At 39.4% G+C, this 25,698-nt stretch overlaps 1 protein-coding gene across 4 annotated transcripts; it reads right to left on the reverse strand.

The window, feature by feature from the left end:
- On the reverse strand, window positions 1-25,692 carry LOC141986555 (kynurenine/alpha-aminoadipate aminotransferase, mitochondrial-like). 4 transcript variants are annotated; one of them, XM_074951148.1, is made up of 15 exons: window positions 25,106-25,692; window positions 24,846-24,908; window positions 22,030-22,131; window positions 20,654-20,819; window positions 19,456-19,588; window positions 17,579-17,653; window positions 15,360-15,569; window positions 14,942-15,007; window positions 13,837-13,919; window positions 12,926-13,022; window positions 12,126-12,187; window positions 11,075-11,139; window positions 6,326-6,432; window positions 4,173-4,274; window positions 1-2,046 (listed from the first exon to the last, which is right to left on the reverse strand). In XM_074951148.1, exons 3-15 carry the CDS (start codon window positions 22,094-22,096, stop codon window positions 2,005-2,007), a joined length of 1,275 nt encoding a protein of 424 aa, XP_074807249.1. In that variant the 5' UTR covers window positions 22,097-22,131; window positions 24,846-24,908; window positions 25,106-25,692; the 3' UTR covers window positions 1-2,004. The 4 variants fall into 4 exon arrangements, with proteins under 4 accessions (XP_074807249.1, XP_074807247.1, XP_074807250.1 ...); XM_074951146.1 differs by having other exon boundaries at window positions 25,032-25,107; XM_074951149.1 differs by lacking the exon at window positions 14,942-15,007 and having other exon boundaries at window positions 25,032-25,107.
- Between the last annotated feature and the right edge of the window lie 6 nt (window positions 25,693-25,698).

Here is a 25,698-nt window from a genome sequence, read left to right on the forward strand (position 1 = left end):
TCTCTCTGTATACGTTTAATATGGATTTCATCAAGTAGAATACAATTTAAAGATGAATACATTATAAAATGATATGACAATGTGTACATGTTTTAATAAATGAATGTAACATAGGAAATCACCAGGGTCTAAGAGATCATATAACAGTAAACTAGTCTTATCAGAAAGCGGCAGCTTCTCTAATTCTATTCTATATTATTCTATTCTGGACAGGTGTTCTTGGTGCCAGTATGGAACCTTCAATACAGATCCATATTAAATGCCATTTAAGCTTGATACCAATCAAGAGGTCAATCAAAAAACATTCTAAAATTAAAAAAATAGAATTTAAATGACTACTTTACAGTTGATTTATTCTTACAAAGACTAGGCACTTCTTAAGACTAGCCAAAAGACAGTTCGCACTCCCTCTCTTGTGTATGTATATATTTATATATTATACTAAAACATACAACTCCTCTGCCTAAGCCCCCCAGAACAAACCAACCTACATTAAAACACATCATTAAGGTTGCAAAGTCAAGCATTCAGAGTTAGGCAATGCCAGAACTAAGGTTGTCTGTGCAGGCACCTGGCATGGAAAATTTCAGGCTAAACAGTTAAAGTTTGGCAACGTTACAAGCAACTGAAAACAGGGTCCTATAGTGGGAAGTGTCAGGCCTTCCTATAGTAAAGAGAGACTGTGCCAGTGGGTATTCTCTCAAGATGGGGAGAATAAAGCCTGTTTTATGTTGGCTTAGCCAGTACAAAGTGACCACAATGCACTTATGCATGATGCCCTACATTTCTACTTTACACTCAGATACGCAAAGAAAAGATTACGGAGGATGTATGTGGATGGATACTAGATTAGCAACATATAAATATAAAATCCTTAGATACATTAGTATTGTCTGTTTTGGAGTTGTGGTTTATAGAAGGAAGTGCTCTTTGCTGTGATTGAGTTTCTATTGTGTGCTGTAATTTTAAGAGGTCACATTGGAACAGGTTGGTGCATTTCACTTTTTATAAAGAAAACATCACTCACACAAGATTCTTAAAATTTGTTTCCAGTTAAAAAAGAGCCACTGGTTTATTTGCTTGCTGAAGCTAAGCTTTCAAGCAGGCTAATAATTTCCTTCTCTTCTGAGAATGCCTTCCGTTGCCTGAGGGGCTTCCCACTCCTGCCAAGGTGCTTCTGTTCAGAGCTGCTTCTGTCTCATCAGGACAAGAAATAGTGAGTTAGATCCTCAGCTGATGTAAACCGGCATAGCTCTATTGAAATCAGTTGAAGCAAAACACATTGTGGTGTACTGAAATGTGGCTATGACTTCTCACTTCATAGACTTATCACTTCTGGATTTAATTTTAAACTAAACTACTTAGGGACTAGCCTAGTCAGAGACCCTACACTGCAAGACACACTAGTTCACATAGGGTAAAGTTCTCCTGTGGTTTGGAGTTCTAGCATGAGACCCTCAGCACCACAGTGCTTAGCTGCTACACAGAGATTGTATGGGGGCTTTCCTGAGTGGCTTGAGGAGGTGCCTATACCCGTCTCTTTGTACGTACAGTGTCTGGGAAGAAAGGAAGCGATGGTCTAGTGGTCAGATCCTGGGGATGGATGTAGCTGTCAGGAGCTCTTGATTTCTAACTTGAATACTGACTTATGTGTGTTCTTGAGCAAGTCTCTTAAACTCTGTGCCTCATTTTCATGCCTCAGTAATATGGGGATGACAGTTACTTCCCCAATTCACAGAAATCAGAACTAAATGGTTAATATTTGTACAGTGCTTTGAAAATGTAATGTTCTACTATATGTCTCTGTGCTAATTATTGTCAGGTATCATGGTACTTGATGGCATCATGGCAAATTTGCCCAGTAAGAATAAAATTAAAAGTTATGTGCAATTACAGAAAGTAGGAATAAAATCACTCCTTTAGACTTGTCAGTGAAATTAGACACACAATTTCTAAATGTCAATGAACATAGGTTTCTAAAAATGCCAGTTTGTTCTGATCCTTTCAGACAGTTTCTTTTATAAGCTCAGCCAGCTTCTGGAAAGCCTGCAGTGAAAAAATAAAAAGAGAAAAAGTTTGAATTGATATAATACTGATAGCAGTAACTAACACAGTGACCACTGATATCAAACTATTAATAATCACTCTAGTCTACAGCTTTTCCATGTACTTTTTGTTCAGAACACTATGTCTGCAAGGCATTTCAGCAATATTTCACAAAGTATGTATGTATATATATATACACACACACACACACACACACACACACCACAACACAACACCCTTTCCTCACCAGTGCACACTGATTTGAGAATTTGACCTTCAAGGCATAGCTGGATTTGACCAGTTTGCAATGGCTTGATGAGCTGGTACTTTTGCCTCATGGTTGCTGTCTTATACTTCAGAGTTTAAGCATTAAGGCAATTGTCAGTATCAGAAAATATGTTTTCATAGTGTGTCAAGCATCTGCTTAGTGATAATATGGTGACATTGTTCTGCAGTAAACAAAGGACCAACCAGTGGAGAGAGAGAGAGAGAGGGAGGAATATGCCACTACTCTGGCAGACTGGGTCAGTCTCAAACTAGTCTAGTTGTCAGGGAGATCATATTTGCAATTCTTGTGTCTTGGGTAGCACAATAAATGTGTTAGAAAGCAAAATAAGATTCCCTTCTTGAGAAATACACGTGGAAGTACTGAAGTATGTAAAAAAAGTTGAGGGTTGATTTTGCTTTCTTTACCCTAAAATTGAATTAGCAGCCACTAATCTTGCTCAGTCTTCTAAAACTGTGAAAACATGGTGCAGATTCTCTCTATGCTGCTTTTCTAAATCACATTTTATATCTATTACAGCGAGGTACCCAGAGAGTGCTTTATAATACACAATGCATAAATAACCCATGGAACTCACAGCCACTAGGCATTAGTGATCACAAACTTAAGAGGCTTTAAAAAAAGGATTGGACATTTCTGTGGTTAATAAGAACCATCATAGTTATAGTCGATAACAAAAGACATAGATGGGATATTAACTCTCCCATGTCAGGGCATGAGCCAACCTCTAAATGATCGTAGCTGGGAACAAACTTCCCCTGTGGGCTGACTATTTTGTAATTTTCCATGATAGGGGCTCTTGCATTGTCTTTTGAATCATCTAAACTGGTCACTGTTGGAGACAGATAGAAGGAAGGATGGTTCAGGTACTAGTCTGGGATTTGGGAGAATTGGGTTCGTTTTCCTGCTGCATCACAAACATCCTGTGTGACCTTGGGCAAGTCGCTTAGTCTCTCTGTGCTTCAGCTCCCCTACTTTAAAATGGGGATAATGTCCACCTAACAAGGTATTGTGAGGAAAAATATGTTATAGATTGTGAAATGCTTTGGCATGACAATAATGGGGGACATATTAGTATTTAGACAGGATTCTAACTAATCATCAAGCAATGACATACATACTCGCTCATCTACTGGCTGTTAACCGTTCAGTAAATTACTTTGTAGTTTAAGGTATCCTTGTTGCCTGCCTTTCTTCCCATCATCTCTCTTCAATTTTGCATGATTCATTCCACCATTCAAAATAAACAGAGTTGATTATGTTGCATAATTTGGAGGAATTTTAAATGTGATTATGGGGTAAACAACACTGGATATTATAATGTTAGGCAGTGGTTCACAGTGGGCAGGAAAAGGGGGACAAGAGTACTGAACTTGCTACTCATCTGTACATCCACCAGAATGCATTGTAAATTTCAAAGCTTAGATGAGACAGACTCAGTATCAGAAAACAAATAACCATCTTAACAGAGGAAAAAGAAAATCAATTTTTTGCAGCAGTTAGGAAGAAGACTGTGATTTATACTCACCTACAACTGTGTGTGTATGGATCTGTGATGGATACATGAATGGGAATTTTATGCACACACATCAAGAGGACAACTTACACTTAAATTAGAATCTTGGTCCCAGTGGGTCTAGTAAATAATCAAACTTTTAAAATGAGACTTGAGCTAATGACTTTCCATAAAATAAATGCTAGTTTTGCTTTGGTAGAAATGCAAGAAAAAGGGTCTTCAAGTCCAATAGTAGTCTGCATGCAAACAACAAATTCACATGAATAATAGAATCTAGTCATGTAAGTCGCCCCTGTGATGCACAACACCACCAGTTACACTCACCTGATCCATCTGGTCTGGAGAAGCAAAAGAATAGGAAGCTCTGAAATAGGGAGTAGGAGCTGAGCTATCAAAGCTAAATGATTGTCCAGGAACCAAAGACACCTAAGAAAGATATTACTGACTTTAATGTTTTGAATGTAAGGAAGTTCGAGAGGATGGCATGTAAAATAGGATCATTACACTATCCCATATCATAAACTGTTTATAGTTATACCAAGTTTATCCCATTTTAGACATAGCTAATAGGCAGAAAAGACCCACAACTAGTATCAAACTGGGGAATTCTTTGCTTCAGTATGTAGTAAAATCTAAGGGCCATATTCAGCCTGCACTGAACGAATATAGCTCCCCTGGGGTGATAAACATGGTGTAAATTACGTGTCAGGTGCGAGTTAGTCAGAAAACGGATGTAAGTGGTGAACGTCAAGCTGTGCTAAACTTGGATTTGTAGTAATTGGGTATTCAGCAGGTGTGCAGCAAACTGAATAACATACATGTCTAGGACCAAGAAAGCAGGGGGTTGGGAGTGAGAGTAACAGGCAGAGCAAATACAGCAACGTGTAAGAAAAATCAGATCAGCCACGAAATTCAGCTATGTCCACAACATTCCCAAAGTTCCTGTGATCAAATTTAGCTTAGGTGTAACCGGCTATAACTCATTGACTTCAATGTACCAGAAGTTCAACTTGGCCCCTACAGAATTTGAAATTAGAAATATCACCCATTTTTGACTAGCTTCTGACATGAGATCATTTACAACAGTATAGCACCATTTACAAAACTGGTGAATTTGGTCTGGTGTTTTAAGGAGGTGGCATTTGTGGTCTGTTAGGGGGAGGAAGTGGGGATAGTAGGGGTCTGCATAAAATGGAGGGCTATGTAGAGTGACCAGATGTTCCGATTTTATAGGGACAGTCCCGATATTTGGGGTTTTTTTTTTTGTTTTTTTTTTAATATGGGCGCCTATTAGCCCCCCACCCCATCCCGATTTTTCACACTTGCTGTCTGGTCACCCTAGGGCTATGTGACAATATAATAGCAGAGCAGAATGGATGCTGGCCTTTAAAAAGCCTGTAAGTTTCATCCTTGTGATTGTAAAGTGATCTATATTGATCATGAGTAGGACAGTGTACAGTTTTGCATCGGAAAGAAAATTAAGACAACAGCTTGATTACAGGAATGATGGGCTCCTGTACAAAACTATAAGCTAGTCACATAGCGAAGAGTAGTTGCGGCTAAGCTTTCTGGACTTCAGAGCACTTTTTCACATTTTACAATTTTTTTGCGAGTTTTCTCTGCAGAATTTCTGCAACCCATTTCAAATTATCTGATGTTTTAAAAGGGAAAAAGCATTTATCAGTGTGTTCTGTTTTGTTTTCTAATTATCAATAGAGTCAAATGATTATCCGTTTCTTGTAACTTGGTATTTATACTCTCTATACACATATATTTAAAGTGAAATCCTGGCTTCTTTGAAGTTGAATAGCAAGATTCCCATTGACTTCAATGGGGACAGGATTTAATCTCTGGTGTTCAGATCACTATGAAAATTATGCAAGTAAAGTACGTGGAAATGGCCACAGTGTTTCTAGGTGCTGCATTGCTGTTACTTTCATCATGATGGCATATATAACATACTGTACATCTTATATGTGGAATTTTAATGTAACAATTGTAATATGGCTAAAGATTAAAATCCCAATTCTACCCTGAGAACAAGGCATTTAGACCCCGATGCTTGTGCAGAGCTGCACTGAAGTAATTGGGAATCACATGGGTGGGGTAGTGCTCGCTGCAGGACTAGGGCCTAATGCATTTTTCTGTGCATATTTTAGTTTGAAGTGGGACTATTCTTTGTGGCCAGTCTCTGTTCTCACATCATGTAGTGCCATTTTATTGAATTAGAAACAACTTTCCAAAGGAAAGTAAAATGTTAGTATTATGAACAACAGGTCAAACCCAGCTCCCATTTGTTATAATGTGATCCCATCACTTCAGCTACTAAAATTTTATTCTTTAATGACCTGTTAAGAAAACATCACCCGAGTCACAACTAATTCAGTAATAAATAGTCAGAATAACAGACATGGTTCCGTTCCAAATAAAGTTTACATTATTTTAAAGCTGTTTCCTATCATTAGGTCTTTCCCTACCCCTCTCTCGAAAGCATTTTCCATGATCATCTGGTATGTATCAGAAATTCCCTTAATCTTAATCCATAAAAATATTCCAGCAGTAGGGACGTACCACTCTGCCAAACCTGTAAATAAAATATGGACATTGAATAAAAGTACATCTTGCATCTGTAATGAAAACACCAAAGTGGGAATATTGCCATTGATATCAATAGGGACAGGATTTCACCCATAGTATTATATAGAGTTTACTCCATCAGCTTTTTTGCGGCACTGATTTGCATGAAGACCTCGGCCTTCTTGGCCCTTTACACAGGTATCCAAGCACTTACCTGTTCCATGCCTTTCCTTGGGGTCAAAGCTATATTTTTCTAATCAGTAAATGCTCCAGATAAGTCAGATACTTAGTTCAGTTTACCTTAACTAAAGTATGATCTATTGGCAACTTAACAGTAATAGAAAACCATAAAATAAAGCAAAGGTTCGTTAAACACAAACATATGACAGACGAATACAATGCAGTGTGTCAGCAGATTGCTGTGTTTTGTAACCATTAGTGCCAAAGTTATCTGGACTTACAGCATAGTAGTAGTTTGCTAGTCTCTCACACTGAAAGTGCTGTCTCTAGCATTACATGCCCCTCCAGAAGAAACAGTCCTCAGAGAGAGTGTGTTTGTATGTAACCTCCCACCTTTTGACAATAGGTCTCCCCAGCTTCGTTTGTTGACATTTGCTTTCCTCAGTGTAGTTAATTTAATGGTAGGCTGTAAACTCATTAACAATGAGGCAAAGAACATTCCGTTTCTGATATCATCTTATGTTAGGTAAGGTCTTCCTGTTACCAGCATACATAGAATCATAGAAATGTAGGACTGGAACAGACCTCGATAAGTCAGCTTGTCCAGACCCCTGCACTGAGGCAGGATTACGTATTATGTGGACCATCCCTTTCAGGTATTTGTCTAACCTGTTTTTAAAAACCTTCAGTGACAGAGATTCCACAGCCTCCCCAGGTTATTTGTCCTGGCGCTTTTTCCCCCCCCCCCCTTAAACTGACTTCCGATGCAATTCTCTGAGTTGGCTAATGTCTGCCTTTTTTGAAGTCCGTTGTGTTTATTCTGCTGTTTTTCCTTCTGACCATTCCTTAGAATCATGAACTCTGTCATTTCATGATCACTTTCACCCAAGCTGTCGTCCACCTTCAAATTCTCAACCAGTTCCTCCTTATTTGTCAGAATCAAATCTAGAGCAGCTTTACCCCAGTCACTTTCTCCACCTTCTGTAATGAAAAGTTGTCTCCAATGCGTTCCAAGAATGTGTTGGATAATCTGTGCCCTGCTGTATTGTTTCCTCAACACGCCTGAGTAGCTGAAATCCCCCATCACCACCAAGTCCTGTGCTTTGGATGATTTTGTTAGTTGTTTATAAAAAGCCCTATTCACCTTTTATGCCTGGTTAGGTGGTCTCGAGTAGACTCCCTACTAGGACATCCCCCTTGGCCACCTGGGTAATAATATAATTATCCCCTGAAAGATTTACTGCTTGGCAGTTCCTGCGTTCTTGTTCATTATCTGCTTCTCTGCATTGTTAAAGAACCTAAACAACATCTTCAGGTAGACCTAGGTTGCCCGGCCATTTTGTGTGGCAGCTTACTTCCAAACACACACAGTAAAACAACCCTCCCTGCCCCCTGTGTAATAATAGACTTTTCACCTGTCTCTCAAGAAAATAGATGAGAATTAATTTAATGTTGTGAATGCAATCCTAAACATACGGATTATTGGAGACAATCAAACATCTTGTTAACTAGTTTCCTTTTACTGTAGCTCTGAAAATTGATGTTACAGATAGGTGGCTGGGTACTTGAGATGTGTCCTAGGGAGCTTATTTACCCAAAGGAAAGTGAATGACAATTTCTGTAGCTTGATCAGGAGTGGTTATTACAGGTTTAAATCCTGTACTGTACAATAAGTCACTGACTAGAAAATCATGCGTCGAAGGGAAGGAAACACACACAATACACCTGACATAACAGAAGATTCAGATATATACAGGTGAGTAGGAACATGTGGGTTTACTTGTGGGAGGCTAACCTCATCAGCCTTCTGCATGGGATGCTGGATCCACTGAGTAGTGCAATTGTGACAGTACAGTGATCAGTCAAATCCACTGTGCTTTGTATAGCGAGTGAGCAACCACAGCCGTAAGTCATATGTGCACAAGCCCCCAGCCTGAAAATCTACATTGCAGTACTTCAGCCCAAGGACACTAGTTTCCAGCAGCACCTTGGTTCAGATGCTTCTACAACCATGTAGGTCACACATGCCAAATGCCTGGCAGGCAGGATGCTGGTATCCTCCTGTTTCATGGCTTGATAGCTATGAGGGGCACTGAGTTTATGCTCCCATTGGGGAAATGGTTCTTTGCTGGTCTAAACTATGTAAAGTGCACCCAGATACTACTGTGATGGTGCCTTGTATGTACATTTAACAATCGTTTTTATGCTAATTTGACTTTTCCAGAATTTAAAATATAATCTTTTCCATGCTGTGCGTTTGTGGAATTAATTGCTGATTATGTTATTCAAAAACAACAACCCAGGCAGTTACCATAATCACCTCTTTCCACCATTCTTCTTGATTATATGGTCAATGTCTACAACAGACTAGTTTTTATTCCGTTTTAATTTTAGCTCTTCTCAGTTACAGTTTAGCTTCCCTTTTTAAACTCTTGCTGGAGCTCAGGTAATAAACAAACAGGCATGACAACCTAATGATATTGAGATTAATAGACCATAAACATTACCTAACTTTTACCTTATGTAGCCTTTCTGGTTATTTACCCAGAATGAAGTCTAGAATATGCTCTGATCTTACAGCATAAGTGGAAATGTCTGGAGATCCAGGGTAATGGAGCTGCTAGTACCAGAGCATTATGGGGAATGGTTCTCCTATCCCATGAATTTTCACAGTTTCAGAAAAATTTCCCCTTCCACTTTGAGGCTAAACTGAGAAAGAGTGAATATAAAAGCCACTATGAAGTATAAGATCTGAAAATTGTTTTACTTCACATAGCAGGTACAGGAAAAACTATTATGCCAAGTAGTCTTTTTTATTATAGGTGGAACTGGTAGTGACCCCTATAGTTAATGCTTCTATTCAAGGCTGGCCTTATAGGTGGGTGACATGGCGACCGCCCAGGGCGCCATGGTAAGTGGGGCACTGTGGTCAAGAGGCAAGGAACAGGGTGGGCCTGGGGTGTGAGACCATGTAAAGGAGCTCGGGGCAATGTGGGGAAGAGGCAGCGGTGAGGGGGAGTGGGGAGTATGGGAAGGCAGAAGGGGCCAGGGGTGATGGGAGGCCAGGGAGACAGCGGGGGCCAGGGATGCCAAAATACAAGTTTGCCCAGGGTGCCATTTTCCCTGCGGCTGGACCTGCTTCTATTATAAGCCTGAGGGGCTCCTTTTACTTACATGCTGGCTGCAGTGGTCCCCAAGGAACTGTCTGACACTTCAGAATAGCCAGAACGCTCCTAGCCACATCCCCAACCTGCCCCTTTTTTCCCATGCACATGCTGGCATGCTGCTGTGCCGCAGGGGGGGGTGGGTGGGTGGGGGTGTGTGTGTGTGTGTGTGCGCGCGCACCATTTCACTGGCCATCAATCACCAGGGAATTCCCTTTCCACTGGGGATATGGCTTGGTTGGGAGATCCAGATGGTTTCTGGCCCACTGATTTCTTCAGAGTGGAGTAAAGGTGCCAGGATTCAGTCCAGAGCTGGGACTATAAATTGTGCCCCAACCTTTGCTGTGGAAATTGTTTGCAGGATCAGAAAGATGGTCCTCAGTCAGTTTAAACCCAGCTATTTTATGTCAAAAAAACTTTCTTTGTCTATTGTTTCTGGAACCAGTTTGAACCAGTACATGCAAACCTCCACAGGGGGTAGTACCTCTCTGGAGCTATTTACACCTGAGTGATTCACCTTACTCACTCCTGTGAAGGGGCATGTCCTCACACTGACAAAGAGGAGACTAACAAGCTCCTCTGGGCCTGTTCAACGGCAATGAGGTGCATCTACAAGGTTTGTTCTGGAGTTGGGAGCAGTTAAAGGGGAAAATTGGCCAGAGGCAGGGGTGGTGAATAGGGAGAAGGTTGCTCTATCTCAGACAGTCTTGCTGTATCTTTGTGGAGTGGCCATCCCCCTGAACTTGGAGTCTGTACCCAGTTTCTTCTCTATTCCCCGCCATGTTGAGTGAAGCATTCCTCGGAAACGTCATTAAATCAACCTTGCCAAGTTCCTGAGCTTTCCCATAAGAGTCTACATTATGGCCTTTAAGTAGTGCAGCTGATAAATAGGAGTTGGAATCGGAACTGAAAGGTGAGTCAATGAATAGCAGAACCTAGAGGCTAGGTAATACCAATCAATATGTGCACCTTTACTCTGCTCTATATTTTCTTTTTTATAAACCAACTGCTTCCTGTCATCCCCACTGTTGTTTAGTGGGAGGTAACTTATCTGATGTAAACCAGATTTCAAACCAATGTCAAGTGTGCACACGCAAAGTTGCTTGGCTTAACTAAATAAATGCAACATTGCACCTTTAGTTAAAATGGTGAAACTTTGGCATGTTCACAAGCTCTAAGTTAAACATTATCCTGGTCTTTGAGTTTCTGCCCTACCATCTATCAATCTGTGGTGTTCCATGGCTATCTGCGTGTACATTAACACAACTAAATTGGTGTTCATGAGTGTGTGTTGCATTCACTGACCTTTTAACCACTTGTCTGCTGCTGCAAGCATTGCATCTCTCTGGGTCCTGTAGAATGCCATTACCCTGGAAGCAAATAAGTAAGTTATTTTAAAGAACGGTGGGGACATGAGTCAGTCATACAATTATTAAATACTACCTTGTATGTAACTCAGCAACAGTTTCATTGGAAATCAGTGCTACTCTGGATCACTCTCCTTATCAATATGGTTTTCTACATGCATTTCAATTTTGTATGTAAGTAAGTAAATAAAATAACCTAACAAAGACAACTCAGGAAGAAGGACTTGTAAAGCCTGACTCCGAACCCTCTCAACCATAATGGGTTTGAAAGTTTGACTTGGATATTATTTGTTACCCATTATACTTAAGAAAGACCATGAAAACAACGAACAGATAGTAAAAACCCAGTGGAGAAATACCGGTGAACAATGGAGCAGTGAGCAGGTAATGAGAAAAATAGAGACATTCTGAATAGTGGCTTTTCTAAAATGGAAAAAATAACTATGGCAGATACATTGTACAGCCTGTAGCACCATAACTTTGGGGTAAGGAACAGCCTTCTGTGTCCAATCTAGGGCCTTATCCAATGTGGTTTTTTCCATTGCCTTTAGTGGGCCCTGGAACAGACCTATATAACATAGGATTATCTTTAGCCAGAAAAAAAAAAATTTTCTAGCAAGTCTCATGAAAGTTTCAATATATCAGAAAATGGTACAAAGGGTTAGTGGATGGTTGCCTTCAACAAATAAAGCTCAGAATTTCCTTCTTTTTGTGGATTCATGACTTGATCATAAATGGAGATTTAATGTGGTTGGGGGGAGGTTTAATATAGACTTTATTAACAGCAATAATAATACATAGCACTTATGTAACATTTTTTTTTATACATGGATCTCAGGCAACTTTTCAAGAGTAGGAATAATATCCCCATTTATAGATGAGGAAACTCAGGCACAGAATGTTTAAGTGACTTCCCCGAGCAGCAGTAGAGCTGGGAATAGAACCCAGGTATGAAATAAAAACAATCACAAACTAGAGTACTATAGTACCTGTCTGCATGCTCCAGCAAACCCTTCTGCCCCCATTTGTGAAGAAGTTCTGATATTAGGATCTATGTGAGAGAGAGAGGAAAACATCCAAGTTAATGTCATAATCTAAATGCCATAGAGCCAGTTCTGCAAAGCCCATTGACTTCAGTGAGAGTCCCTGTAAGTGAGAGTTCCACAGGTGTACTGGGCTTATAGCCATTCACTTTTCAAAATTGTCCTCTTTTCCACTGCTACTCCCGGAACGACATGACCGTGTTAAATTCTGCCCTCAGTGACATCCATTGTACGGGCGTAATGGAGTGCAGAATTTAGTCCATGATGTCTAACACCAGTCGCATGGTGAGCAGGTCCTGTGTCTAAAGCAGAGGGCTGAAGGTGAGGTGATCTGGGTTCTCATCTCACCTGTACCACATGTCTTATGCAACCTTGGTCAAGTTACTAAAGCTTTTCTGTGCCTTAATTTACAATCTTTAGAATACAGCTAGTAGTACTAATGTTGCAGAGGCTGAATGCATTACTCTCTGTAAAAAGATCCTCTGTTGGAAAGCGCTTAGTGTGGCACTCACCTCTTCATGTGCCTATATACCGCGGGGCAATATAACTCCTGACTCCAAGCACAGCAGGATGCACACATCTTTGATGAATGCATCCCTGAGAAGCATGTGGTGTAGACTCACCTGCATACATATGGGTGCTTTTCTGCTATTTCTCCTGCTGTGCTGTATGCAGAGCAGGATCAAGCACTTAGTTTTTAAAAACAGTCCGGTCAAATAATTGTGTAACTGTGCAATGGCACTTGCCTGCGAGAAAGTGCTGGTGTGCATCGTTGAACTCTGCATATGCAGAATCACTCTGTCAATAAGCGGTTTGGGGCCTGTTAAAAACCCTAATCTCAACCTAGGGGAGAAAAAAGCATTAATACAAAGATGTACAGTCCACTAATGTTACATGGGTTCAGCATTATCCCTTTGTTAGTATCTGATTGATAGATCACTAAATTTGTGGTGAGTGAATCTTGATCAAATCCAATTGTTCAGTTCTATTATGCATCGTGTAAAGCAGCTCTGCCTCGGTTTGATATATTTATAAAGAGCACAACACAAAATAAAATAAAATAAAAAACAAAAGAAATTAGCACATACATAGGGATAGAATTTAAGGCTCTGTTGACAGGCTGAGGGACAGTGCCTCATGGGAGCATTTATCCTTGTTAAATGATAAAAAGCAGCTGATTGAGAGCAGAGGATTCCCAAAACAACAGACTTATTTGCGGTGTTAAAGCAATGACACGGTACTTGGTGCTGGCCATTCAAAACTCAGCCAAGAAAGGACAGCACCTATATCCTAAGGAATTTAGAGAGGGAAAAAGTGTCAAAAGCAGCTTTGATGTTTAGGAAAATGGAGAAGACACAACACCCTAAAGAGTGCTTCACAGGGTTTGGCACTGCAAAGAAAAAAAACCAGGGGGGCAGTAGGGCCCAAACAGCAATTCTTTGTACATAAGGGCACTCTAATGAGCTGCTCATCCTCAGCTGAGCTTTATGGCATAGCCAAAGTTTGTTTTACAGCATGTGACATTCTAGTTTCAAAATATTTTTGCAGCAATAAAAGTAAAAGCCGTGAGACTCTTTTTAATCAGAGCTATGTAGAGGGAACGATAATGTTTTGGTAGAACGGCACATATCACACAGCATTTTGAAATTGGACTTACCCAGCAGAGAGAATTTTAGAAAAAGTGTCACATCTGATCACTCGACCATCAACATCCATTGACAGAAATGTTGGTGCCTTAGTCTTTAAATATAAAAAAGTAGCTTATTATGGCCTTTATTTTATTGGGAGGTAATGATTTGGGATACTAGAATATGACTCACTCTTGTCAACAAGAAAACAAAATACTCTGGACTATGTTGTGACTGGCTTTGTGGCAACGAGCAGAGCAAGCAACTTCTTTTTCCTTGTGCCCATCCCTGTGCAGGGGCCGGTACAAAGTGATAAGGGCGGGCACTGTATTAAGCTAGTGCAAGCGGCGGCATAAAGTCTCCCCAAAGGGCTAGGGAGCAGCGGGATAAGAGCAGCACCTGGGATGAATCTATGTTAACCATTCTCCTCCACATTACTTTAGCCAACAGTTGTGGCTGGGTCCAGTGGTAGGTGGAGTGGTGCATTCTGTACCTTGTTGAAGTGTGGGCGTGCTCCCACTGTAGGGTGTGCTCCTCTGGAGTGAGTGCTATGGTCTGAACCTTTCTTAACCATAGACTTGGTATGGCACCATGAGATAGCACTGCATCCATCTGTATGTACACACACACATTTACACCCATTCTGTATAGGTGCAAACACCCATGTACACACTTAAGCAGTTCTAACACCTACATGTGTGCAATGTTGGTTTTTTGCACCCATATAAGGACAAGTGGGTTTCACATTCTAACATTAGCAAGCACTTGGGTGTTAGACTATTTCAAATGTGTATCCATGCATTTGCCCCAACTTTCCTGTCATGCTAATGAAAGTTTAAGGTGAGTCATATTTTGGGCCTCTAACCTTTGACAGTGCATATTTTAATAAATGTCTTTAACTGCTGAACAACTAATCTGCAACTCTTTCTGTGTAGGAAAACATGATAGTAGTCCAGTTGAAACCTGAGATTCTCTGTCTGCCAAAACATATGTAAAATGCAAGATGTTTGATTGTTGGGTACAGTAGTCACCTAAACATTTTTATTTAAACTTGGACAGCTGAAAATGTATTTCTCCTTGTCAAAGTGACAGTGTGTGTGACAGGAATACAAATAAGCACAAGTGAATATTTACCTTTTCAAACTGAAGAAAATAATATGGATCATCTTCTATTATAAGGAAATTATAACATCTTGCAAGCTAAAGAGAGGCCAAATTAAAAAAAAAGGAGGAACAGATCTTGAAACTGTCAATTATTTTCTGCAATTATTATGTGATATTTTAATATACAGAAGAAGACAGTGGTGTGATCGCTGACAACAGGGTAAACGACTGAGTGGCTCGCTGGGGCTATCATTATCTATGTCACCAGGTGTAGGCCATGTAGGATGACAAGGAACAGAAATAGACATATTTGCAGTTGGGGTCTTCTATAATTTCAACATGTTATCATGGGGAAAACATTCTAGTTCTGTATTATAAATTGGTTAATAGCAAAGAAAATGTTCTCTCTTTATGAAAACCCTGATGATGTCAGGTTCCTACTGAATACCTGGTATATCTTCTTCTTGCAGTCAGCAGTCAGTGAGGTTCCAGCTGGATTACTACCATTTGGAACAGTGTAGAGGAACTTGGGGAGATTGTTGTTCTGCTTTTTTGCATCTTCTGGTCCCCACCTGGAAAGAATTTCTTTCAAAGCTTCTGGAATAATACCGTGCTTGTTGGCAGGGACTTTGATAATGTTACAGCCCAGTGGTTTCAGCTGTTAATAGAAAGAAGACAGACATGACACACAATCTGGTAGCCCAATTAGCAGTTCAGAAATAGTCAGTGAGGCCATAGAACTTCTGTGGATGCTTCATCAAAATAATTAAAAATTCTTTACCTTAAATTTGATCTGAAATGGGAAATTGTGGAACTTAGATTGTTTGAAGTCAGTCAATCTTAAATGCACATTACAAAACCACTGATGTGGTTACTCATAAGTAATGTGGAAATCTCAAGTTTATGTCCCAAAATCTCTCTCATCACATAGTCCATATTTTATATGTAGTCCCAATTAATGGTCCCACACTCAGCTACGTATGTAAAAGCCAATGTATTTGATTGCTTAATAGAACCAACTCCTTCCGCATAAAAAAGATATTACACAGATATCCCATGCAACAAGCTAACTGACTGCAACAATTAAGGTAAAGAATTGACATGCATAAGTCTGAAAAATTCCAAAAGTGAGGTTCCTACTATAAGTTATTTGCATTACTTGTGTGTATACATACATGTACATATAGATAATATGACAACACACGCATGTAATGCAAGTAAGTTACAGTGGGAACCTGATTTTTGCATTTGGTTAGGTTTTTTTGCATGGGATATCTTACTTGGGTAAAAAGTTGCTGGTTCTGTTGAGATGTCAAATAAATGTATATTTTATGTAGGAGCATTAGCTGGGTAGCTGTTTCCAGGGCTCTCTAGAAGGATTACCGAACTCCTCAATACACTCATCACAGTGTTTTGTTATGCATTAGGCACTCAAGGCACTAGGATCCCTAGCTATCATATAATGAAGAGTGCCTTGCAGTGTGGTGGCATTCTTTGCCTCAGTGCAGCCTGATGCATCCCTACATTTCATGGAAAACTTTTCAAGGCTCAGATAGTCATATAAAAGAACACCAGAGATTGCAAAGTCATTTTCGAAAGGCCAAGCTTCACTTGTGCATTCATCATGCTTTTGCAGGTGCACATATGTATGTGCCCACACTTGGTAGCTGGAAACACGTGTGTCCATACTTTCAGTCAGAATAGATAAAATGATTTTTCTGGGAAAACTGTGTTATTTAAATTGGAATTTTTGATGTTGCTGTTTTTAAAATTGTTTTTCTCTTTTAAAATAAACATGTTTAAAATGAAATCTGAATTTAATACAAAATATGTTGAGGCTTGAACTTGTTATAATTTATCTGTAAATGTGAAACATGTTTTGAGAAGTTTATGTACCCAGAATGTAAAGGTGGTTTTGTTTAATAAACCTAAATGTTATAGGCTGTTTTGTGTGTTTTAATTAAATCCCAGTTACTATCCTAATGCAGCTTGACATAAATCATGAGCAGAAGTTAATTATCTGGTAAATAAGCATATAAGTCACCGTTTTCTAACATACTTAAAATGTAGAGTTAAGAATCTGAAAATATAAAGCTATATAAATTGCTTAAGTAAATGTGTGTACTGACCATGTACAAAAATATGTAGCAAAAATATGTACCAAATCTAGTGTAAAGGATCTACTTAGTTGTAAATCAACATGTTTTAATGATTATATCAACCCCTGAGAATTAACCTTTCTTTCTTTAGAAATAACTGAATTTCAAAGTTGATTAAAGTCAGTTATTTAAACGGAGGCTTTCCATTGGGTGATATAAATCAATCCACCCTGCTTTCAATAGTCAAAAACCTGTTTACATGTGTTAAAATTACACATTCAAAATCCATTGGGCATGAAAGCCAAGTGAACGCACATATTGCATGGGCCTTGTTTTGTATGTGCACAGGTGGAGGCTGAGAGAGATACTATTCAAAATGTACCCAAGACTACTGAAATAAACAGATCTGTCTCTGGTGCAATGTATAGCTCTCTAGATATCCATAGATGTGTCCCACATGTGATGCATACTTAAATCAGTGAGAGAAATCACATACTGCAAACTTTCCCTCTTGATCTTGACTTTAGGATGAACTTTGCACTGCTTTGCAGATATAACCAATACTCACTGCTGACAGAGTCCCGGAGTAGCTGGGGTCTTCTAAAAGGACGTTATCTCCAGGATTGACAAGCATATCAAACACCTGCCCAATAAGAATAATTTCTTTTACAACAGTCTGACTTTTCCTCCTGAATATTATACACATTGCTATATACTCTGGTTGGATTATTTGTATTGATTGTTGGATCATATTAAAGAAGTTCTGTGTTAAAAATCACAAATGAGTTTGATGCCCATAGTTTAAATTCCAGGGTATGACTAATTAAGAGATCTCTTGGTTTTTGGTACTGTTTCTCTCCCTCTATGTGTGAAACTTGCAAGCTGCTAATTGTGTTAGTACATTCTAAGACAGAGACTGTTCTCAAAGCAATTCTTTGTAAAACAACTACTCACACAGAGAGAGACTCAAAGCAATACTCTGTAACAACAGAAACAGCACCCAGAGACTCCCTGCCCTTTTGTTGTATTCATCTCGCTTTCTTAACAATTGTGATTAAAATAGAGATAGAGGATGTATGTGGATGGATGCTTGGTGTGGATAATAACTGAATGATCAGGGATGTGCCAGCCTAAGAATCCAGTGTCCATCGGCTGAAGAAGGCATCAAGTGGAAATAACCAGAGGACCCCCGGAGTGCAGACTGGAATCCACCCAACAGCCTCAAGAATGGGAGAACCAAAGAACAAGATAACATCTGGCAGCACGGAGCCGTCAGGAATGTGCCATCTGCTGATTGATTCAGCAACAGCATGATGAAGCAATTCCCATAGACTGGCATAGGAAGAAATTCCTATAAAAATGGACTCTAGAAAGTGAGAACTTTGGGGTCTGATTCTGCAAACCAATTTCCAGGAGCATCAGATGAGCATCTGACAAGGCCCTGCTCCCTCCTCATGTCCAGGCCACCTGGCCAGTGGCTTGGCATGAGCAACTCTAAGGCTGGTAACTATGATGACAACCTTGCAGAATCTGTGTGTGTGTGTGTGTGTGTGTGTGTGTGTATGAATGTGTGAATAAATATGAAATTGAATGGAATGTTATAGCTATAACTAACTGCTTACTATGATTCTTTCTGTATTCACAATAAATGTGGCATTATGCCTTTTCCCCTTTAACAAGATCCTGCTGGTTTTTATTTTATTGGTATAACATGATTAAATCAACGGCTCTCAACCTTTCCAGACTACTGTACCCCTTTCAGGAGTCTGATTTGTCCTGCATACCCCCAAGTTTCACCTCACTTAAAAATGACTTGTTTTCAAAATCACACATAAAAATACAAAAGCGTCACAGCACACTATCACTGAAAAATTGCTTATTTTATAATTATATGGTAAAAAAGAGAAAGTAAGTCAATTGGAATATAAATAGAAACCAAGGCCTGCTTACCTTATTCATGCATATAACCTTCACTCACACAAGTTATCCTATGATTTTAATCAGGCTACTGCTGTGAATAAGGCAAGTACAAACAGAATCTGAGCATGAAATCCTGGCCCCATGGAAGCCAATGGAAATTTTGCAATTGACTTCAACAGGGCCAGGATTTCACCCATGCTGGATAATTTTTTCCTTGTATAAAAGATGTATAATAAACTAGCACTTTTTTCAATTCAAAATTAGTTGCTTAAGTGAAAACATGTTGAAAGCTTTTGTGCCATTGAACAAAATATCTAATAAATTAAACACACTTCTTCATACAAGTAGCAGATCTGTGTTTATTAATATTTCATTGTTAGGGGAAGGTTATATTACTTGAAATGAAGTGAAGGGAATCAACCAAGGGCTATGTTCCCTGTGAACTAAACTTTGCAGATATAATTAATAAACTATATAGTTTATGTAGCATTGCCATGCAAGTACTGATTCTCTTTTCCGTCTTACTTTAGACAAGCCGTCCTGGCTGCCAGGGGTGATACATATCTCCATTTGGCCCTGATGAGGACTGTACTTGGCAGTGGGAGGATTGTGGAGACTCATCTGTAAATCCTTTAGCCAGGACAACAACTCTGGAATTCTGAAACAAAAGTTTTATTCCTTTATTCTTCATTTGTATCCATAACACTTCATAAACTACAGAGACATTTACTCAGTAGTGTCCCTTTGCAGCCATGATGCAACATGATTTCTGAAAAATCTGTGTGTAGCTGTTGTTAAATATAAAGGATTATGGATCAAATCCTGAAGTGCTTACTTTAGAGACTGATCCTGCACATCCTTAGTATCATTATTAGTTCTTACTCTTATAAGTAGTTCCATCATTGACTTAAATGAGACTGTGTATCAGTTAGAGACTACAGGATCAGTTCTCAGTTTTCACTAAGGCAAACAGTCATGGATTGAAATGAACCTGTTGTTTCATATGACAGTTTGCAGTTGGTGAACTGGTTAGGGTACCTCAGATAAGTGTTCAGAAATGAAAACCAAAGTAGGATGAAATCTGGAATGAAACATTTTCCTATTGAAAGAGGGGGTTGTTGAAATTTTCCACAGGAAAAGAAAACTTCCTTAAGAATTATCTGTCAGCAAAATTGAAATGAAGTATTTTGTCTCAGGTCAGGTGAATGTTAATTTCTGTTTGCCTGTGTCACCATGGTACCTGATGGGAGCTGTATTTTCATGCCCCTCATGCCCCTATTCTCCCTAATAGGACAGGCTTCCTTGCCAGACTCCATCTTTCAGGATTCATCACAATCTCGCCCTGTGGCTGAATCCAAACAGAAAAAATTCAGAATGTTTCATTCTGTGAAAAGGTTAAATATTTTGACTTTTGTGCCCAATTTGTAATGAAAACATTGAAATATCAGAATTCCCCATGGAGCAGAAATTCTGTATTTTGATTGGCTCAGTCCTTAAAATAAAAAAACAGGCTGCTGGATAACGAATGATTGAATAATGAATTATTGAAAAATGATTTGAAAAATGAACAGTGAACCAGTTTACATTGAAGATTAAAATTCAATCACTTAAACTCATTCTCTTCAAGTAAATGGGTATTGTATTAAAAAGATCAGCTCTTTTTATTAATCTTCAACCTGATACCAAATTGATTCAGAAATGTCATGTCGCTTTTGAAAACTACCCTTCTGTGGTGGAATACTGGAGGGCTCTCTTCATCAATGCCTCCCCAATTTCAATAGTGGTTCCATCTTCAATAGTGAAACTTGCTGTTTTAAATGGGAAATAGTTAGGATTTGGCATGCCTCCAGAGATCATGATTACTGAGGGTTTCTTCTCTGCCAAACTACCTGTAGTGAACATAAGGAAGAAATCATCCATTGGAGATTGCACACTGCAAGGAATAGAGAATGCACTCTTACAGGGTGTTCAACTCTTTTTAATAAATTATAGTCAAATGTCAAAGTAAATATGTGATGTTCTTGATTCATGGTTTTCCTGTGAGAACAATACTTCTCATTTGTTCTCTCTTGCTCAGTATTTATCTTCTAAAGGTTTTTGCTTGCTGCAAGTAAATAAAAATGTCATGTTTTTGTGAAGAGTTGTAGAAAAGCCAATACCATCATAGTTTTTGACAAATTGTCAGCTATGATTTGGACATACATGAAATATTAGCTATAAAGTATTAGAGATGGACTGAGTTGCTAAATTTGGATGTAGGTTTGAACTTCTCTGAAATCTGGAAGCATCTCATGTCTGGGGTTTGGTTTAGTCCCTTCTCTACTAATTTCTAGACGGATGATCTTACTCTTTTAAAGTTACAAAGGACAACTCTGTGTAAAGGCTGACTTGGGAATGGAACATTTTCATTTACTAACTGCTGTCAGAAGCTACTGTAGTTGAAGCTACTGTCTGTCCAGGTAGTTTAGCACAAACTTTTTGAAATAAACTGTAGACATCTCTTTGGATTACATGCTTCATGATACTCTCCAGGTTTTAAGCATGGAAAACGAAGGATCTAATACACCACCACAATTTTGTTAAGTTAGTGTCACTTCAGTAATGAGACTTTCTGTGTGAATACTGTAAAAGAAGAGTTTAACATTATTACTTTTCAGTACTTTTCCAGTAAAAAATAAATTGCTTCCTATTAGTTCAGTTTATTTGGTGCTCCAAAATCAGCCAAATTCTGCCAAATTTAAAGCGCTCTTCACCCACAAAAATCCAATTCCAGAGGTAACTGTGGATGTCTCTTATGATTAATGTATAGTCCTAGAACTATAGAATGAATGAGTGTTTCAGTTTCTCTGCTTTGAGTCACACTGACTTCTATTGGGTGGAATGAGAACTGATTTAAAGCTTGAGATGAAAATTTCACTTGCCTGATAACAGCACCCTACAAAGACTCTAAAATACCCCAAGTAGCATCCTAGTCACTACCCTCAAATCTTTTGGATGTAGCTCCCAATGTTCAGCTGAGTTATCCCAGTTGATCACAGAAAAGAAGCCAATAGTACATGGAAGATACCAGTCAGGTAAGGGGAAATATTTTGTACTCACCTGTAAGTCTTATAAGATTTTCCTTTCTCGCTGCACTTACTGCTGAGAGAAATTGGGAGTAATCCATGCTGGTGATACAAGCAGCAACCTAGTTCTCTGGGTCTATCAGGCAATCGGTATGGAAAAGGGAACAGAAGGAAAGCATTTTACTCTTCAGCGCGTGTCTGATTTGTTTTCTAAATGCAATGAATAATCATGCACTGTTTAGTTTCTGCCTTCTTGGTTGTTCCACTGTTTATGCTAGCTTTGAAAACAAAAGAAAAAATCCCCTGGCAGAATACTTTTATAGAAGGGTCATGAGCTTCAGGGGCTACATACAAATGTTAAACAAAGAAATGACTGGATCCTTTAGCCTCATGACCCAGCTTTTTACAGACATCATGTTTCTTTGGCAGGTTTATTACTTCATGAAGAGGTTTGGGGAAGATTTTAGACTGGATCTGGGGTTTTCCCTAAAGGGGGATTCGGCCCCTTATATCTGGGACTGATTCCGTACAGCTGGAGGCAGCGGGATGTGTCCGTGCTGTTTGTGCCTCTTTGAGTGCCACTAAGGAGGTTTAGGCACCTGAGGAAGTGGGGTTTTTACCCACGGAAGCTTATGCCCAAATAAATCTGTTAGTCTTTAAGGTGCCACCGGACTCCTTTTTGTTTTTGTGGATACAGACTAACCCGGCTACCCCCTGATAAGGAGGTTTAGTTTCCATAATGTTAGGGGCAGGGTAAGAAAGGGACCTTGCTGGATTTAGAATGCCTAGTGAGAGTCTATTGTTCAGAAGCTGGGGTTACTCTTTGTGGTTGTGTTACAGTTGGCCCATTGGAGTGTGTTTAATGTTTGTGTGCATGTCTGGGAAAATGTGGAGGCACTTCTGACATGGTACCATTTAAGGCAGCTTGTACTTCCTAAGGGAGACAAGAAGTGCATTTGTCTTTCACCACCTTGTCTTACCAAGGACCACAACCACCAGTTTCCCGCCAGAACTTCAAAAGGAGCTCATTTTCGCTTTGTTCTAGATGGCAAAAGAAAATTGGAACCATCTTCCAAGGCCTGAGCCTCTCTCTGCTCCCCAGCCTGCCTTTCCTATTGTCTAATATTTGTATTTTATTTTATTGAATGGTCATTTTGGAGAGAAATGAGATGTCCTAAGACAGCTTTCTATCTATGCCCAGAAGGAAGTAACATAGTTATTTTTCACTTCACTTTTTACTTTTATGAAACATTACAGGACTTATCTGAACATTTAGTTCAGTGCCAGCGAAGGGCAACAAAAATGATTAGGGGTCTGGAACACATGACTTATGAGGAGAGGCTGAGGGAACTGGGATTGTTTAGTCTACGGAAGAGAAGAATGAGGGGGGATTTGATAGCTGCTTTTAACTACCTGAAAGGTGGATCCAAAGAGGATGGATCTAGACTATTCTCAGGGATAGCAGATGACAGACAAGGAGTAATGGTCTCAAGTTGCAGTGGGGGAGATTTAGGTTGGATATTAGGAAAAAGTTTTTCACTAGGAGGGTGGTGAAACACTGGAATGCGTTACCTAGGGAGGTGGTGGAATCCCCTTCCTTAGAAGTTAAGGTCAGGCTTGACAAAGCCCTGGCTGGGATGATTTAGTTGCGATTGGTCCTGCTCTGGGCAGGGGGTTGGACTAGATGGCCTCCAGAGGTCCCTTCCAACTCTGCTATTCTATGATTCCATGATATGTTCTATAAATCAAAAACTTGTTTTCTACCTGTTACTACTACCATGAACATTGCAATAGCAGTCGCATCACTAAATGTTATGGTCCATGCGCTAGTGCTACTCCCAATCAGGGAGAGGGGGCACAGAGCAGATTAGAACAGCCCTAACCTGGGCCCCAGCTGCAGTGATCCCTATGAGCTATTGTCACTGCAGAATAACTAGTTATAGTAACGTCCTGGCCATGGCCGGCCCTAGACCAAATGGCACCCCAGGCAAGAAGCATCTTCGGTGCCTCCCCTCCATTTGTTAAACTTTTGCATACCTTACAACACCCCAAGCCTGGGTCGCCTGCCCAGAATTGGGCCCTGATGCTGGCCATGCCCTCAGCATGCCTTGGAACGTCCCAATCACACCTCTGCTGTTCTGTTGGGGCTCCTGCAGGAGCTGGCATAGAGTTTATTGGGGAGGCCTTCTATACAAGATAACCCCTGGGAGGCTTTGTAATACTTTTGTCACCTTCTTCTGGTGCAGAAGACACACAGTGCAAACTAGAATTCCCCCTATAGGCTTGTTCCTGCAGGCCATACATAGACACTGAAGCACCTCCCTTATAATACCTCTGTGGAAAAGAAGAACCTGCTAAAGAACTGTTCTGGAAAAATTCAGTCACTGAGACAGGAAGGTAGTAAAAATGATTGGAAAATAGTTTGTGGCAAGATAGACAGACCTAAATAGCAAGTTGGGAATAGACTGGAGAAATAGAGGTAGAAGTGAAGAAAACACTAAGGAACACATCCTCGGTGAAAATTTCACCAGCTGAGGATCTGCCAGTAGAAACTGAGGAAAATTACAGTGAAGTCTGTAGCCAGTACATAGTATGCTGTTTTTTAGAAAATTGTTACTAAGGAGGGTAAATGAGAAGCAACTTCCAGACAACATTACTAATGGAGATTTTCCCCAAAGGGTCAATTTTATCAAGTGGGCTATCTTGGGAATTTGTTGATTTAAAAAAAACAAACAAACCTGGGCACTACTTATTTTAGGTAACTACAACACTTAAAAATGTGACGTAACAAAAATGAAAGAAATTACAATTTTAAAAACAAAGTTTTAATGATTTAGAAATAAAACTTACCAACAGGGATGTGGAGTAGGAAAAAAGACCAGAGAATCGGTAGGGTCTTCAGAAGAGGCATCCCTTCAGCAGCCAAACACAAAGAAGCAATAATTAATTAATTAATTATAATAATAACCCAATGAGATTTACTCCTAATATGGTTACAAGAAAATATACAATAATCTCATAGTTCCTCATACTCACACTCTCTTTCACATCATCAGTGTGCTTCAGACTTTACCCAAATAGTTATTTTGAAATTACTGTAAATTATTTACCAAGGAAAATCACCTTTGTCCGGCTTGTCCTCATACATCCCTGTATTACCTCCTACAGCTCTTTGTAGAAAGGTTCCATTTCTTCATCTTCCACTTGCTACATGGGAGCATACACTTGAATAATTTTAATCGTTCTCCTTTGTTTTGTCTGAAGTGTGAGAACTGCCATCAAGAGTGATATGATGTCACAGCTGACTATCCTTGCAACAGTTTCTTTCCTGACAACGAATCCAACGCCTCCAGTCCTTGCTCTATTGTCGAATGATCTTCCAAGGAAAGTATTCCTGAAAATAAGCTCTTCTCAGAAAAAGGAGCCCTGACTTTGAAACTCCTAATATAACCAAAAGCATTTTTAAACATAGGTTTACAATCAAATGAGTAGGTAAAGAAAATGTAATGGGATGAAAAAGGATATTGATCTGTATTCATAATACAGTTATGTTGAAGTGGGATTGTTCATCTGTTGTAAACAAACATATAAACAAATATATAAAAGAGAATATAAAATTAATAAAGTACAAAGTGATTCCTTAGTTTATATTGTACCAAGATCTACAGGCATGTGTGATGACTTCAGTTAAAAAAAAAAAAAG

This window comes from Natator depressus, chromosome 4 (genome assembly GCF_965152275.1).
Source record: "Natator depressus isolate rNatDep1 chromosome 4, rNatDep2.hap1, whole genome shotgun sequence".
Taxonomy (NCBI): Eukaryota; Metazoa; Chordata; order Testudines; family Cheloniidae; genus Natator; species Natator depressus.

Excerpts from the sequence above, each read along its gene's own strand:
- LOC141986555 (XM_074951148.1), bottom strand. The coding sequence starts at position 22,096 with ATGGATTACTCCCAATTTCTCTCAGCAGTAAGTGCAGCGAGAAAGGAA. Across the intron at positions 19,589-20,653 it reads CAGTATTCCACCACAGAAGG|AATTCCAGAGTTGTTGTCCT; the intron begins GTAGTTTTCAAA and ends CTTTTGTTTCAG. Across the intron at positions 4,275-6,325 it reads AAAATGCTTTCGAGAGAGGG|GTGTCTTTGGTTCCTGGACA; the intron begins GTAGGGAAAGAC and ends TATCTTTCTTAG.